Source organism: Sinocyclocheilus rhinocerous, unplaced genomic scaffold (assembly GCF_001515625.1).
Source record: "Sinocyclocheilus rhinocerous isolate Xijiao unplaced genomic scaffold, SAMN03320098_v1.1 scaffold585, whole genome shotgun sequence".
Classification (NCBI taxonomy): Eukaryota; Metazoa; Chordata; class Actinopteri; order Cypriniformes; family Cyprinidae; genus Sinocyclocheilus; species Sinocyclocheilus rhinocerous.
Genome location: NW_015630024.1, coordinates 451861 through 467701, shown reverse-complemented (window position 1 = coordinate 467701; position 15841 = coordinate 451861). Strand labels below are relative to the sequence as shown.

The 15841-nt window shown below is 35.8% G+C and overlaps 2 protein-coding genes across 2 annotated transcripts; both read right to left on the bottom strand.

Moving 5' to 3' along the window:
• Positions 1 to 1920: 1920 nt before the first annotated feature.
• On the bottom strand, positions 1921 to 9083 carry LOC107739674 (uncharacterized). The gene is made up of 8 exons (XM_016551856.1): positions 8720 to 9083; positions 5474 to 5639; positions 3875 to 4225; positions 3290 to 3376; positions 3114 to 3200; positions 2753 to 2786; positions 2341 to 2393; positions 1921 to 2258 (listed from the first exon to the last, which is right to left on the bottom strand). The coding sequence occupies exons 2-7, from the start codon at positions 5517 to 5519 to the stop codon at positions 2375 to 2377; spliced, it is 624 nt and encodes a 207-aa protein (XP_016407342.1). The 5' UTR covers positions 5520 to 5639; positions 8720 to 9083; the 3' UTR covers positions 1921 to 2258; positions 2341 to 2374.
• A 797-nt stretch (positions 9084 to 9880) lies between these two features.
• Positions 9881 to 13078, bottom strand: LOC107739673 (zinc finger matrin-type protein 1-like). Its single transcript, XM_016551855.1, has 6 exons — positions 12976 to 13078; positions 12789 to 12878; positions 12576 to 12708; positions 12221 to 12481; positions 11844 to 11934; positions 9881 to 11023 (listed from the first exon to the last, which is right to left on the bottom strand). Exons 2-6 carry the CDS (start codon positions 12849 to 12851, stop codon positions 10084 to 10086), a joined length of 1488 nt encoding a protein of 495 aa, XP_016407341.1. The 5' UTR covers positions 12852 to 12878; positions 12976 to 13078; the 3' UTR covers positions 9881 to 10083.
• Positions 13079 to 15841: the final 2763 nt, after the last annotated feature.

Sequence of the window (15841 nt, the reverse complement as noted above, 5' to 3'; positions counted from 1 at the left end):
CATACCCTGTAAACTCAATAATAATAATAGGCCTAATTTAATTCCGTTTCTATTTTCAGAGTGATTAAGAGGTGCAAAGAAATATTTATTTAACTTTTAAACTTAAAATGGTCTTTTCTGTTCTGTGTTTCTTTTTCAAAACTGCATCATGGCATTTGCTGCTATCAATACAGAAGCATCCGTTTCCATACACGTCTCAGGAAGAGCACAGCCCTATTAAAAGCTGTGCTCCATGTGCCCCTTTTATATTTTGAGCACCTGCCCCTCCAAAGGTCTCTGCGCGGCCCTGGATCACAGACAAACTCGACTAAACATGTTAATACAGATGGTCAATTTTGCACACAGTGTAACATACTGTAAATACAGTAATAATGTTTTTGAGTTGGTAAAAATGTATCATGCTTTAATGCTTTCAAACTTATTTCTTGTCAGATTCTGTCATGGGTTGTGTGCAGATGCGCACCAGTAAAGACGAAGATCACAAAGAAAGCCAATAAGATGCCACTATAAGAATAAGAATTTTGTTTCTTTTTTCGGAATATTTGCACGTTGTAAGCGAAACCCAAAGTTAGCCCTCAAGCATATTCATTTTTGCATTTGAGGATATCCACTTTATTAAGATTACATGTATTTTCACAGCTTATTCAAGTTGACATACCTGATATTTGCTGTGAGTAATGTGCTATGCATTCTCATTTTGTTTTCTTTGCTTTAAATTAGGAAGACTGAAAGAACTGTAAACAATTGTAGCAATTTATTATTTTTATAAACCATTTGCCAAATGTAATTGAAATACTTTAAAGTTTTGTGCACTTTCTAGTTTTGCATTAATAGCCTACTATATGTATGTATATGAATGTAATGCACTCTGCTTGCTCTGTGGAGAAGAAAAACATTTTTCATTGAACATGTACATGTCATTTTGTACAATCAATAAAGAAATACAACTTTTTCTTTGATCTATTTAGTATTTATTTTGAAAACATTAGAAAATGAATGAACTAATGATAACATGCTTTAGTACAGAGACTGAACTAAACCGTGTAATGGAGGTTTTGTGTTAACAGTCTGTGCCTGTGACGCTCTCCATGCGGCAAGGTCTGCGGTTTCTCTGTGGTGGTTTTGTTTTTTGTGTAGCGCTGAAGAGCTCAAAGTTGCGATGCGAGAGAGATAATGCTCTGTCTTTTTGCACAGGAAGGGGTTTGTTCATTTGCCTCAAAGTATCAGGAAGAACAGCTGCACATGAATGGCAGCACAGTTACTCTCATACCCACATATTTTTTGTTTATTTGACAGACCTTTTATTTATTTTTTGATTGTATTGTTTTCCCCTGTGTTATACTGTAGATCCTTTTAATTTCAAGTGTTAAATTGATCCATATTTGCCTTTTATGTGAGAAAATATAAAAACGTGGAGTCTATTTTTGCTGGAGTTTTGTGATTTTTATTGGATGTTTCAATTCATTTCTCCTCAAATTCTCACAGGTTTCCTAGCAGGGTAACTAACCACAGGTGTAGTTCACCACATTAACCATGAACACGTACGTATAGGTAGTCTATTGCCCTGACTTGATATGTAAGAAATACTTCGAGCTAATTAGACTTTCTGGCTGTGATCACACAATATCAAGTGATAGGCCTATAGTTTCATAACGAGAACACACACGCTCAGAGAGGGAAACTTGATAACACCCAAACACATAAACCAACACACCCTCAGATATGCAAGACGGGGGACACCATAAAACCCTACAAAACAAGTGTCATCAGAGAAATAACCCACAGAAACACTCAATAATACACATTTAATTTAGACTTGATTAAAATAACTATTTAATGAGCATAACATCAAAGCATAAACGACAGCAAATGAGATAAAAGAACATCAAAATTAGAAAACTGTACATTCAGTCACAAATTAAGCATACTGTACTGGCAAGAACAAAACTCGAAGCTCGATTAAGACAGCTGAGGTTAGTCCAAGTTTAGAGTGAGTTCGGTTTTGTGGTGATCCTGGTGGTAGCCTATGTTCTGCTCTGGTTTGATTCAGTCAAGTCAGACAATGAATCTAATTCATTAAGTGGACTGTTGGTTGAATAACGTCCGATGAAACACTGAACTGTACATTTAAGCTATTCTTTTTATATACACATTTTTTTACATTCTGAAAACTAATATATTTGATATTTGTGAAGCCATGGCAAAATTTCGGAGACTTCGACACAGGTCCACACTTTGGAGAGAAAAAAGACCACCGCCTGCAAATGAACAAAAAATAATAAGACAAAGACTGTATTTCAACTTTTCAAAGGTAAGTCATGTTTTAATCCAAATGCTTACATTTGTTTCGACATGAAGAGTGTGTTCTTCCACCTCATCGCAACTGATTCGTCCTATGGAGAAAATGACACAGTATATTTTTTAAAAGTTTAAAAAATGTCTTAAAGCTCACGATACTGTCAGAAATAGGCTAGCAAACTATTAAGGTTTTTATCAAAGTTTGTCTGAGTCTAATAAGTCGAACTGTTAATGCAAACGCATATGTAAAGGGCTTTGATGCGAGACGCAGTGTCGCAAATGAACATTAACCCACAGCCATAACCTTTCCGTTTATTTTCTAATTTTTCATGTTTGAAAGGCCAAAAGATCATTTAAGAGACATTTTAGTAATAAAAAGCATTAATTAAAATGTTTTTTAAAAAACACTTAAATCTCATTATGTAGCAGCACGTTGAAACAGCTCTTGACTTACTTGGTAAATTGATGTCTACACTTCTTAGGTAGACCTGTCCCAATATATAAAAAAGAAAAAAATGTATGAGGCAGACTTGATGTGCATATGAAATTTTATATAAAATTCCTATTCAAAATAATGTCACTTTTATTATACAGTAAACGGTTTATACTGTTACTAAATTATAAGCACTGTGAGGTAGAACTTCAGAAACTCTCCCAATGGACTTCTGAACATCTGAAACTACGTATGCGAGAGTAAATATGTCACACGGCCAAACTGAAGTTGTTAAGTTCTTTCATTGACCACTGTGATGTACCAGTATGTTACAAAGACATGTGCAAACTCTCTGTGTGTGTGTGTATGTGTGTGCACTCACGACTGAAGTAGTAAAGTGTGCCAGCAAGTGTAATGGCCAAAAGCAAAAGAGCACCAATGCCCGGCCAAAGCACCGATTGTTCACAGCCTGCAACGTGACACAAACAAACCAATAAAACTAAACAGTATGAAACAGCACAAAATCAGTAACATCTAACAGCATGTCTTAGTCCGTACCTTTAGGAGAGCTGGGGGGTTTGCAATTACAGGTCTTCTTGGGTGTCTTGGTCTTAACTGTTGGCGGCTGAACTGTCGGAGGATTCACTAGAGAACAAAGAACAGAGAACATCAAGACTAGAACATTTGGCACCCACAGTGTCCAGCAACTTGACAACCGATTGACATGAACTTTCCAGACTAGAAGAGCTAAGACAGGTCAAGGCCGCTTAAACTAACAGAATCTAGGATTCTGAGGCCAAACATCTCCGCATCTTTGAACACTTCACTTCTATTTCAGTCTTACTATGTCTCCTATTAGTCATTTAAGGACTTGAGATGCTCTTGAGCACCAGGAAAGACGTGTATACTTGTATAACATGTATATTTGGAACCATCTCCAACTTAACACCAGGTAAAGATCCTCTCACTTTAGGGATGGAAAGTTCAATATAGTGCCCAAACCAACATTAGGTGTCTCAGATTCACTGCTTTGGTCTTCATGAATTTTTTCATCCTAAAATCTTCGTTCACTAACCATCAGTTACGCCATTAAAGAAAAAACAGGGTAAGGGACCAAAACAGAGAAGAAGAGCGCTGCTATACCTCCAGGCATTATGTAATATCCAACAGGCATAATATTTTTGGTTTTAAACATGCAGGAATAGAGGCCGATTTCTTCCTCCTGAAGTCCTGTTATACGCAGGGTGTAGACCACCCTCTGACCAGAGGACACCGAGCCCTTGAAGCGAGTGGCGATCAGGTTTTCTTCATGTTGCTCTCTACCAGCGCTGTTGACATACAAGAGGAACTGAAGAGTCTTTGTCCTCTCAAGGTATCGGTACCAAAAAACCTCCTGGCAGGAGTGATCTGGACATTCACAGGACATACTTTCCGAGCCGTTGATTTTGGCGTAGAGAACAGATGGCATAGCTTGGAAGGTGGGCAGTAAAGCCGCTAAAGGTGTAACAAAGAAAAAATCACAAGTTCTGCTTTGTTTGTTATGCACATTTTGATTTTTGGGTTTAACGACAGTTTAGCTACTTAAAAAATGTTAGGCGTCTGAATGGTACCTATTCAAAGGGCACTGGCATACAGTATTAAATCAGATATTTTTCAGCTTTTTTCTATGCAGAAAGTAAAACAGTAAAAGATGACAGGTTTAAATTAGATTTAGAAACTGTGGAACAAAGCAGAACAGAAAAGGCTGAAAGTCCCTTTCACAATAGACCATACAGAACTAGAAGGCAGTAATTTCCTTGTTATGTAAGAATGGAAACCTGAATAGACAGACAGTATGCTTATGGGCAATTTGTGTTGTCTATATCCTCTTGCAAAATAGTTTTCCTCTCTTATCAATGCCTGGCGGGGAAAGCACATATTTTTTTGCATTGACACTTTGAGATATGCTTATGTGGGCATTGATTCATATGCGAAGAAAACATTATAGTTCATATGTCAGAGAACGGAAAAAAAAAAAATCCATTCGCTCAAATTACACTATTCAGTTTGGTATGAAATCCAAAATAGGTTGAGAGTGTGAAAGCATAGAAAGTGAATCAGATTTCAGTTGCAAAGCGATTTTTGTTTAACACTGACTTCGACAGAGCAGATCATTCTGGAAAACCAGCAACAAACAAACCAGAGCGAAAATGTTTAAATAATAATAATAATAAAAAAAGAATAGTCAGCATTTTAAGAATATATGCATTAATACATATATTTCTTTTACATTAAAATATATATGTATGCAAATGAACAAGCTGTTATTCTACGTAAACTTGAGTGTGAGAGATTACCTGGCTTGTCTCTGATAATTATCGGAAAACTTTTATATATTATCAAATGTGAAAGCATTGTGTTAGCAAAATATGCAAACACTTACATCGAATCCAAACGTTTTAAAATGCAAGAAATCTCGTAATTGCCTAAGGATGCAAACGTTTTTGGGCCTACAACGCAGCATCGATACCTTCACACCATGTTATTAAGATTATATAAGATTCTTTAAAAATACCATCTTTGCAGGATGACATACATTTATGACAGTATTCAAACAAAAGATATAACAACAGTCATCAATTTACTTTGACTTCTGCAGATGTACTCACACTGAGCTCATATTACTGTATCACTTAAGTTTCAGGTCTGATCACATTAAAAGTTTGACAGCTCTTAAAATATAATGCAAAGGAAAGTTCTTACCTGCCATCCATACGAACAAACAAAAGCACATGCAAGAGAGGGTCATCCTTGGGCGTCTGTGTGTGAGCTGTCAACTGTGTGTCTGTGTTTTCCTTTCTGTTCTTCATGTGTCACGCAGAAAGGAGGGCCCGCAGTGTGTGGGGCCAATGAACCAATTACTGACAGCCTATCAGAGAATGAGTCAGAGGAAACACACAGAAGAAAACATCAAGGAAAAATCTGGAGACTTTTCGGAAATACACACATTTCAAGTTTCGTTAGCAAGTAAATAGCAGCTATTGGCTATTTTACATGCAAAAGCATGATTTCAATAAACCCTCTGAAGTACAAAGTCATCTTTGATTTTCTCAATCCACTGTTCCTAATATATAAATTATGATGCATTTCAGCTTTTTAAATTCTGTTTTAGAGTCATTTTCAGAGAGTAGAGTTGATTTAATAGACATTTTGAAGACCTCAGCGTATATTTTAACCAACACGTTGTTGGAAAAGTTAGAGGTTTAAACTGAACTCACAAAAGAGATCTAAACAATCTGAAAATCAATTTCAATAGCTAGAAATTCACATATTTAGAAAAACCCACTGGTCATTCTATTAGTTGTGTAGTTCTAGTGAATGGTAAAGGACTTTGTTTTTCTCTTTAATCTGAAACAAAAAGCACAGGTTTGCTGAACCCCAAACGTCTTTCCTAAAATGATCTTTAACCCAAATGCAGGTGTGTGACCTGAGAAACACCTACATCTGTCCACAGAACACAACAGCTGGTGCTGTATCAAATCAAACACAAACACGTAATATAAAAACGCTTGTGATAAATATCAGGTAAGACTGAAATGAATCACATATTCAACCAAACACACTGCCAATGCTGATTTATGAAAAAAATCACTTAATTAACCAATACCCACATTAATAGTGAAAAAGCACCGACTGTGGCATATAATCAACAATATTGTGCCGTGGAAAACAAAATACGTTTAATCTCGAAGTGTTGATTTTTATCATGTCACGTTATGCCCCCAAAATGTGTGCTTAAAAAGTTTAAATGCTGCTTAAAATATTTACTTCAAAGTACAGCCACTTTGAATTTAATTACTGATGAAGAAAATTGAAAATGCATAAAAGTATTCACAAAAGATTAAATTAAAATAAAGATGTTAAAAGATACATAAAATTATAAAAAAATATTATTTTAGAATATTTTAGAAATACATATAAAAAAACTAGTTTGGTATTATATGTACACAGTTGTATCTACTCAATCGCATATTTTGGCAGAATTAATAGTTAGGTCAAGTTAAAGAAAAACTAAAGCACTTAAACTTTAACATCATAAACTACAAAAAATGCATGTTGGAAAACTTTTTTTTTCACACAATGTAAAACCGCTTAACACTGCAATCGCATATCGATAGAGCAGATCATATTTAGTTACGTACACATTTAGTTCATAATAATTAATAAATAAATTAAGGTTTGTTCATTAATATGCACTGAAAATTCCACCCTATATCACAACAGTAACACCGAACAACCCTGAAGAACAAAACTGCAGGCCTGTTTTCGCACCACAAAGTCAAATTGTTGGTTTTTATTCAGAAGCCCAACATTTCTCAACTGACAAATCAACGTGCTTGTTTTCCACTCCACATTCTAGATAAACTAATGAAGTTTTTGAGTGTGTGGGACTCTGGAGCTTGAAGCTCAGAGGGGCTTGTGTGGGAGTTTTCGAGCTGAGGTGTTAAAAGATCTCTTTCATTGGCCCTCGTCTCTTGAGGAGGGCTGGAGGGGCTCATGGGCCCGTGGAGGGGTCGTGAAGAGGGGAGGATGTGGGAGACGCACACGCCTTGGAGGTCGAGGGTACGACAAAGACACAGGGAGCCGAACCACACGATTCTTTGAAAACAGGAGATCTCAGGGGGCTCGAGAGAACGCTTTAGTGCGACTGTCGACGAGCTTGTGTCTACGGAGGGCTTTCAACTCTGCGGTTACAAAGACTTGGAAAAAAGTTCACATAGTTCTGAAGTACAAAAGCTGTGTGAGAAGCTACAGGTGTTAGATCCACAATTTAATACAAGTGCATTTGAAGATCAAAACATGTTTTAGTAGAATTACAAACATTACAATTCATCATGCGTGCAAATTAAAGGGATAGTTCACGCAAAAAACTATACTCAGCATCATGTTGTTCCACGTACACTATATTACTTCGATTTTTAAATTTAAGCAAATCAGCATATTAGAATGATTTCTGCAGGAGCATGACTGAAGACTGAAGTAATGACTGCTGAAAATTCAGCTTTGCCATCACAGAAATAAATTAATTTAAAATAGGAATACATTTTAAGGAATAATTATATTAAAATAGAAAACCGCTCTTTTAAATGGCAATGATATTTCACAATATTACAGTTTTACTGTATTTTGTTCAACTTAATGCAGCCTTGGTGAGCATAAAAGACCTCTTTCAAAAACATTTGAAAAAAGTTAATTATGCCAACCTTTTGACAGGTAGTGCATGTCTGACTTTTTCCAGTCGGACACAAAAGTAGAAATGTTGAACAATACTATATTTTATATAGTGAAAGGGAATGGGGATCAGGCATGTCTTTAAAATGACAACAAGCCACCATAAATTATCATAAATATAAGTTTCATAAAATTATTATAGTCATTTATAATTCCAATTGTGCATCCACATTTTCAAATTGGCTTGAAATTGGAAATCGGAAGGTGGATAAATGGATAACATCGATTTCAAACCTCATGTTCTAAACCTATGCATCTAAAGGCACCATATTTAAACGGGAGTGGAGAGCAGAATTTTTACTGTTTATAACACAAAAATACATATAAGGTTTGGAATACAGTGCAAAACTTTTATGATGCTTTTTTTGTCATTTTGGAGATAACCAGCCCACATCCCCATTTGCATGAGTTTGGAACGACATTAGGATTAGTAAATTACAAAATGGTCATTTTTGACCGAACCATCACATTTTACATGCGAATGTGATAAAAAAAAAACAACAAAAAAAAAAACACGTAAATAATGCATTTTCAAGTATCATTTTTTCTTTTGAAACACAACCACATTCATCTTCCCATGATCAGTATGTCCCCTGAGCGCTCAGAAAGTGATCCAAAAGCGAATTAAGGATTGTTTAATGGAGACATTGGAAATTGGCTTAGCAGCACACTCATTAAATAAACATATGATTGCATGATTGTGATAAGCTAACTCACAAAAAAGGAAATGCAGCTCTATGCAAGAAAGAGGTCAACAGAGTAGCAGTCGTGTCCTCATTCAACTCCTGCACCTGTTAGACCTGCAAACAAAAAATATTCCAGCATCAAATGAGCCTGGCGTCACATTACTGTTTCACACAGAAATGCAACAAATACAAGGATTGCAGGCCGAGCTCTTCTGATTCAGGGAAATATTTACAATATGCGATATTCTATATTCTGACAACTCTTCATTTTATTCTCACCGTTCATTCCTGTTTTCATGTCTTTCTTGAACACAGAGAGATTAAGTCTGAAAGAGGTTTCTAGCAGATCCACAGTGTAGTGTGTACATTTGCAATCAACGCCCCCTTGAGACTAAAACTGTAAATGCTTCAATTAAGTCAGAAACAAAAGTTCATGTACAAGAGATTTTTAGAAAAAGTTCGACAATAAATACTAAGTCTATGCTGATATAAACAGTGGGAGGGGTTTATTTGATCAAAGCATGAAGCAAGTTGATGGACACATCCACATGGACATGGGTGGACGGCTCACGTAGTGTTTTTGGATCACACCACAAGGTATAAAGTCAGTGATTTCTCCAAGAGAGAAGTGCAGCTCTAGAGACATCCTAAAGTCTGTAGTCCTGAGCATTTCAAGGAATGAACATTTTCATCATTTGCTCACCCTCATCTCATTCCAAACCTGTATGATTTCCTTTCTTCTGTGGAACACAAAAGAAGAGGTTTAGCATAATGTTCACGTTGCTCTTTTCCACACTGTGAAAGTGAATGAATGTTGTCGAGTTCTAAAAGTGACAAAAGCACCTTAAAAGTAACAGTTAATTCATACAAATTGTGCAGCATAAAGTCGTTTGAAGCCAGTTTTTAACAAACACTGTCGTTTCTTGCTCACAACACAGCAAGGTTGGATATGTGGAATTGCAGGCAGCAATATTTTGAACCAATATTTTCAATCAGTTTTGATCTGTACCTTACCAAAAATCAAAAAACTTGAAATATAGTGCAGAAGTCATATTGACTTCTACTTTTTTGTCATTTTCGGAGCTTCCACACACATTCGTTGCATTGGAAAAAAGCAGCATGAACATTCTTAACATCTATTTTTGTGTTCCATAGAAGTCATATGAGTTTGAAATGAAATGAGGGTGAGTGAATCATGACAAAATTTTCACTGTTGATTCCTTAAAAAGGAATTGTGATCAGATGAGTTTCTGTATAAAAGAAAGGCCTTTAGAGTTCTTCAGAAAGCATAAATAGTGAGAAGGGCCCAGAAGATTTCAGCAAAACGCTTTTCTGGGGTCCTGTGCAGTTTTATTAGAACAATACTGTCAGACCATCATCGAAAAAAACTAAAGTCTAAAAAACACCAAGAATCGTTTCATCCCAGAGCCTTTCCTCCTCTGTCCTGTTGTCTTCTTGATTCAGCTTCTCTTTTCCTTTTTTCTTCTCTTTTTTGTGTTTGTGTTTGCCATCTTTCGTTTCTGTCCTGACCTCTACGTGTTCCTCCATCTTTCCTTGTGGTTCCTCGTGCACTTCATCCTCTTGTTTCTCCAAGAGTTCCTCTTCTTTTCGTCTCTCCCCGTGCCTCCTACTTTTCTTGCTTGCTCTTCTTTTACTTCTGCTTTCCTCGTCTTCACTAGAGCTCCTCTCTCTTTTTCTTCTCTCCTTCCATTTCTTGCTATCATCTTCTCCTTCTACACTTCCTCTCCTGTCTCCCTTCCGCCTCTTTTTCCTTTCTACTTGTTCCGTAGCAGACCCTTCCTCCTGGTCTCTTCTGCTCTTCCCTCGATTTTTCATCTTCCTCTTCCGTCTCCTCCTCTCTCTGCTGTCATAACTGCTGCTGCTGTCACTACTGCTGCTAGTGTAGGAGGAAGAGTCTGAGGAAGAGGAGGAGCTAAATGACTCAGGGCTCCTCCCTCTTTTATACAGGTGACCAGGTGGGAAAGGAGGACGGGCATGGGGCATAAATCCCGGCCGATATTGTGGGACAGGGCCTCTCATACCAAAGCCGAACTGATTGACCTGAGACTGGAATTGTGGGTGCCAGTGAGGTTGAGGGAAACCAGGAGATGGAAAATGTGGTACCAGCTGGCCAGGATGAGGCATCTCTTCTGCTTTCTGTGGACCTTCTTTCACATTCTCATCCAGGCCCTTGCTTGCTTGTCCTATGGTGCCCAGCCCTGCTTTGGGATCCAGTCCCCGGGCCTTCTGCACCTGGATGTAGTCAGCCAGCTCATCCTGGAAGGAGTCGTAAACTTTCTTCTGAGATTGGCACAGTTCCATAACTTTCTTCTCTCTAAGGGCAAAGATTAATGACATTTCATTTAGTCTTGCATTTAAACTAGTGACTGACAAATGTGAGTTTTCCAATAGCCAAGAGTGAAACAAAATTGGGCTGCAAACAATTTTCACATTTAGAAATTGCTAGTAAATTTCTCAAAAAAATACGAAGAAATGGCAAAATCAGAAAACTAAACAACAAGTAGTATTTTCTTGCAAAACGTACAGCCTTATTTTTATTTACAACTTTAAAAATTCATTTTTTACAGTGTATGCAAATACGTAAAATCCAGAAATTTAAAAAGTTTATTTTAAAGAAGATTGACTCAAATTTCACCTAAAGTCAACAGGAAATTAATCTATTTGACACATTTTTTTCTCTAATCTTACAAATTTGCACAAAAAAATATTTTATATTAAATGAAAAAAAATAAAAAAAAATAAAAAGAAGAATCTATGGTGGGATTTGTGTATGCAAATACGTAAAATCCAGAAATTTAAAAAGTTTATTTTAAAGAAGATTGACTCAAATTTCACCTAAAGTCAACAGGAAATTAATCTATTTGACACATTTTTTTCTCTAATCTTACAAATTTGCACAAAAAAATATTTTATATTAAATGAAAAAAAAATAAATAAATAAAAAGAAGAATCTATGGTGGGATTTTGCCCATGAACACACATTTAGAATGTAAATAAGATTCTTTCTGATTTCATTTAAAAAATGTCATTCTAAAAATGTCAAATATTTGCTGACAAGATCAAGATCCAAATCCTAGTGGCTGTAACAAAAAAAGGCATCAGATAAAATATCGAATGAGAGCAACGTCACTCACTTGACAAAGTGTTTGTTTCCCTGCATGTGTGCCTGGTACATCTCTACTGAGCTGAGTGTCAGACAGCAAATTGGGCAAGTCAGTGAGCTCGCTGTATGTGTGCGTGAGAGAAAAACAGAATAACAAGAAAATTTCAAATGTACAGTAAATTCTCAACCATGAATATGTAAAAATCGTGAACGACCACTGAGTACAACAATATTTCTGTTTACATTAATGGATTACATGTGACATTACAAAATTATTTTAATTTGTATACTTAATATAATTCTTAAATTTAATTTCATATAATTAATTAATTAAGCATTTCTGAATAAAAATGTCATTAATTTGAACATTTTTTAAATTGGTCAATGTAGATATATTTGAACGCATACCATGTTCTGACTGTTCCCCCATCTGATCCAGCATCTCTTGCCGGGCCTGGTTCCTCTGATGCTTCCGGCCGCTGTAGTGCTGCTGGGCGACCAGAGGGTTGTTAAAGGAAGCGCTGCACAGTGTACAGTACTTGTTGGGGTCACTGAGATCAACCTCTTGATCGCCCAAGCCAGAAGTGTCCTTCTGCTCCAGACTGATCTGATTCTGCACAGCAGCCTCTGATGGGTGTACATCAGGAATTGTGGATTCTAGGACGGGCGCTGAAAGTTGAATGTAACATAATAGTGTTATGACAGATTTAGCCCACAATGGCGAAGAGTCAAACCTAACAGTCCCCAGTTTGATTTTACTCACCTCCAGGTGGCAGAGGATTGGTTTTTCTCATGTTCTTTGCATGAACTTTGCCCTCATAGTGCGACTTGGCCACAGTTGGAGAGCTGAATACCATGTTGCACAGCTCGCAGAACTTCTCTGCAGACAGACCTCTCTGTAAAAAAATATGAAGTATTATATATTGCCACACACTTAAGAGCAATATATGCATATTCTGTATGATCTGTTACATACCAAAAGGCCTCCACAATCTTGGCTCGGCTTATTTATTTTAGTGTTCTTGTTCTGCAAGTACATCCTGACTCTTTGTGCATGCTTTTTCCCCTGGCAACATAGAAACCAATGTTAGAAATATGACTGCAGCTTTTTGAGGTTGCCTGAAAAAACTTGATACAGTTGCATGAAAAACCACCTCACAAACCTCATAATGAGAAACTCTCTGGGACTCGTAAAGCAGGGTTGCTTCACAGACGTGACAGAAGTTATCTGTCAACAAGCCTTTGAGAAGACCACTGTCGCTCTGAGACCCTGCAGAAAAATCAGACATTAAAAGCGAAAATAACGTAAAATAATATTTACTGTATGAAATAATCTTAACATACTTTTGTGTAATGTAGCTGATGTGGTTAGTATAGACATGATCTCACATGGCTATTTTTTTTTTTACATATCTGATTTTCACAGAGCATGAAATTTATGATTAGAAATAAGTTTTAGATACACTGTGAGGCTTTTGGTAAAACTAGTGAACAAGAAACAGACTTGAAATAAAAATATCAGTAGCCAAATTGTGATTTAATGAAAAAAGCATAAGCAAAATCAATTTTGTTCATGAATTCATTCTGACATAAATCGTTGGACTGAACTGAAATGGTTTTACAGAGAAATTCGTTCTGCTTAAATTTCATGAATGAGGCCCAATGTGTGCAAGCAAAGCGTGCAAGTAATAATGCATCTGGTTGTTGTGGTGCAAAAAAAAGATATTTTAACAGAATTAAGGATACATTGACAACTATTTCATGTTATGCCTGATAACTAATAACTGACCCATATTAGAAATCTGTTATAAAAACACAAATCCAGTTAAAGAACAATAGTTTTATATGTTACAACTGAATCTAGGCATCGGTACATCATAATGTAAAATCTAAATTATTCCAATTGATTTAAATTAAAAAATCACTAATAATATTAGCCCAATAAATGACATGGTCTTTTGATGCTGTGCATACCTAAATAGACGATTTGTACATGCTGTGGATTATTTTGACATTATTTTAATGAATGCCATGCAGCAATTTACATATATCTAAATGAAAGAGCTCATGTTATTGTAAAACGTGTCAAACTTACTTGAATTCTATTATTTGCATAAAACGTTTTAATTCGGTAAGGCTGTTTGTTCCTGAATGTGTCATTGTACTATCTGCTCAAATAATCTAGTTACCAATAAATTTGTAATCTAGGCATCGGTACATCATAATGTAAAATCTAAATTATTCCAAGTGATTTAAATTAAAAAATCACTAATAATATTAGCCCAATAAAAGACATGGTCTTGATGCTGTGCATACCTAAATAGACAATTTGTACATGCCGTGGATTATTTTGACATTATTTTAATGAATGCCATGCAGCAATGTACATATATCTAAATGAAAGAGCTCATGTTATTGTAAAACGCGTCAAACTTGCTTGAATTCTATTGTTTGCATAAAAAGTTTTAATTCGGTAAGGCTGTTTGTTCCTGAATGTGTCATTGTACTATCTGCTCAAATAATCTAGTTACCAATAAATTTGTGGATACTAAAATTACATAAAAACATAACTAAATTAGCATTTATTAATATGTACTTATTTGTACTACTGTCTGAACATAAACATCAATCCTTATAAAATGTGATACTATTTTTTATTTATTTATAAAATGACACGAATTAGAGATTTAAAATGGAAACTTAATGGCATTTTAGAAACTTAAAATGCACTAAAACGTTTTGAAATGTCACAAACGAGCTGTTACTTTCCATAACAATGGCAATGGAGGATTATTATGAGGCTAAAAAGGCATTCGCAAACCTAATCCCAGACTAAAATCTAAATCTGAGCTGTTTCAACTGAAAGAAACTTGCTCTGACTGATTTTAAATTATATCAGTGCCTTTATTTTGTCTCAAAATGCACACCAGTAATGCCTTTTCTAAGGCAAGTTTATAAAAAATTACTTAAATGTCCTAATTGAACTATAGCCTAATCCTGGTTTAGTCTAAACCCTGTCTGTGAAACCAGGCCTAAATGTATGAATTTGCATTAAGATGACGTAGAACCAAAAAGCACCTGTAAAAACCTTTTCTCAGAACGATCTTCTCTTTTCTACTTTAATAAACTGGTCCCAAAGTAATTAAATTTTTGTAAAGATCAGTTCCCCTTAGGTTTATTTATTTATTTACATTTTTATTTAGTTTCAGTAATTTTAGCATTATTGTTTGGTATTTTAATTTTGTATTTTTTTTTTTAAATATACTACTTTACTAAATATTTTACAGAGAAAACCTGAAGCAATCTTAAACACATATGCAGGGTGAAAAAGTGTTATATGCCAGAAATATAATGCAGAAAGATCAGGCTTTACCCTTCAAATCCTATTGAAGTTTTGCACCTGAAACTGGACTAAAATATCTTGAAACTTGCATATTGGCGTTTCTGTGTTTGTTTTTTATCTATATGAGAAATACCTTTACCATTAATCTGCCTGAAAAAATTATACTTCAACAAGATTAACCAGAAAATGAGACAGCCAGAAAGTGTTTTAAAGGGGTGGTTCACTTGTTTTTTTCTAGGCTTGATTGTGTTTATGGGGTGCAGTCTAACATGTGTTAATGCTTCATTTTTTTAAAAAACACATTATTTTCACATAATTTACCTTTATTCCACACAGCTCTATCCCTTCTCTCAGAAACAGTCTGATCATTATCTTCTTTTATGAAGCCCCCTCCCTCAGAAATAGGCGATGGGCTCTGATTGGTTAGCTAGCCCAGTGTGTTGTGATTGGCTAAACCGCCTCTAGTGCGCGTCTAAACGCCCCGCCCCTCACCTCAGCGGCATGTGCTCCGGTTGTATTGTAAACAATGGCGTCTAATATCTCTTATCAGTTTGAGCCCGATTGAGAAGCAGAGGATATTATTGAAGAGGATCGTGCAGAACCTGTGCAAGCACGGCTTTTAATGGTAGGCCTATGTTTTTTGTTTGTTGTCTCATACTTTTAGATACACTGTTATTTGTAAATGC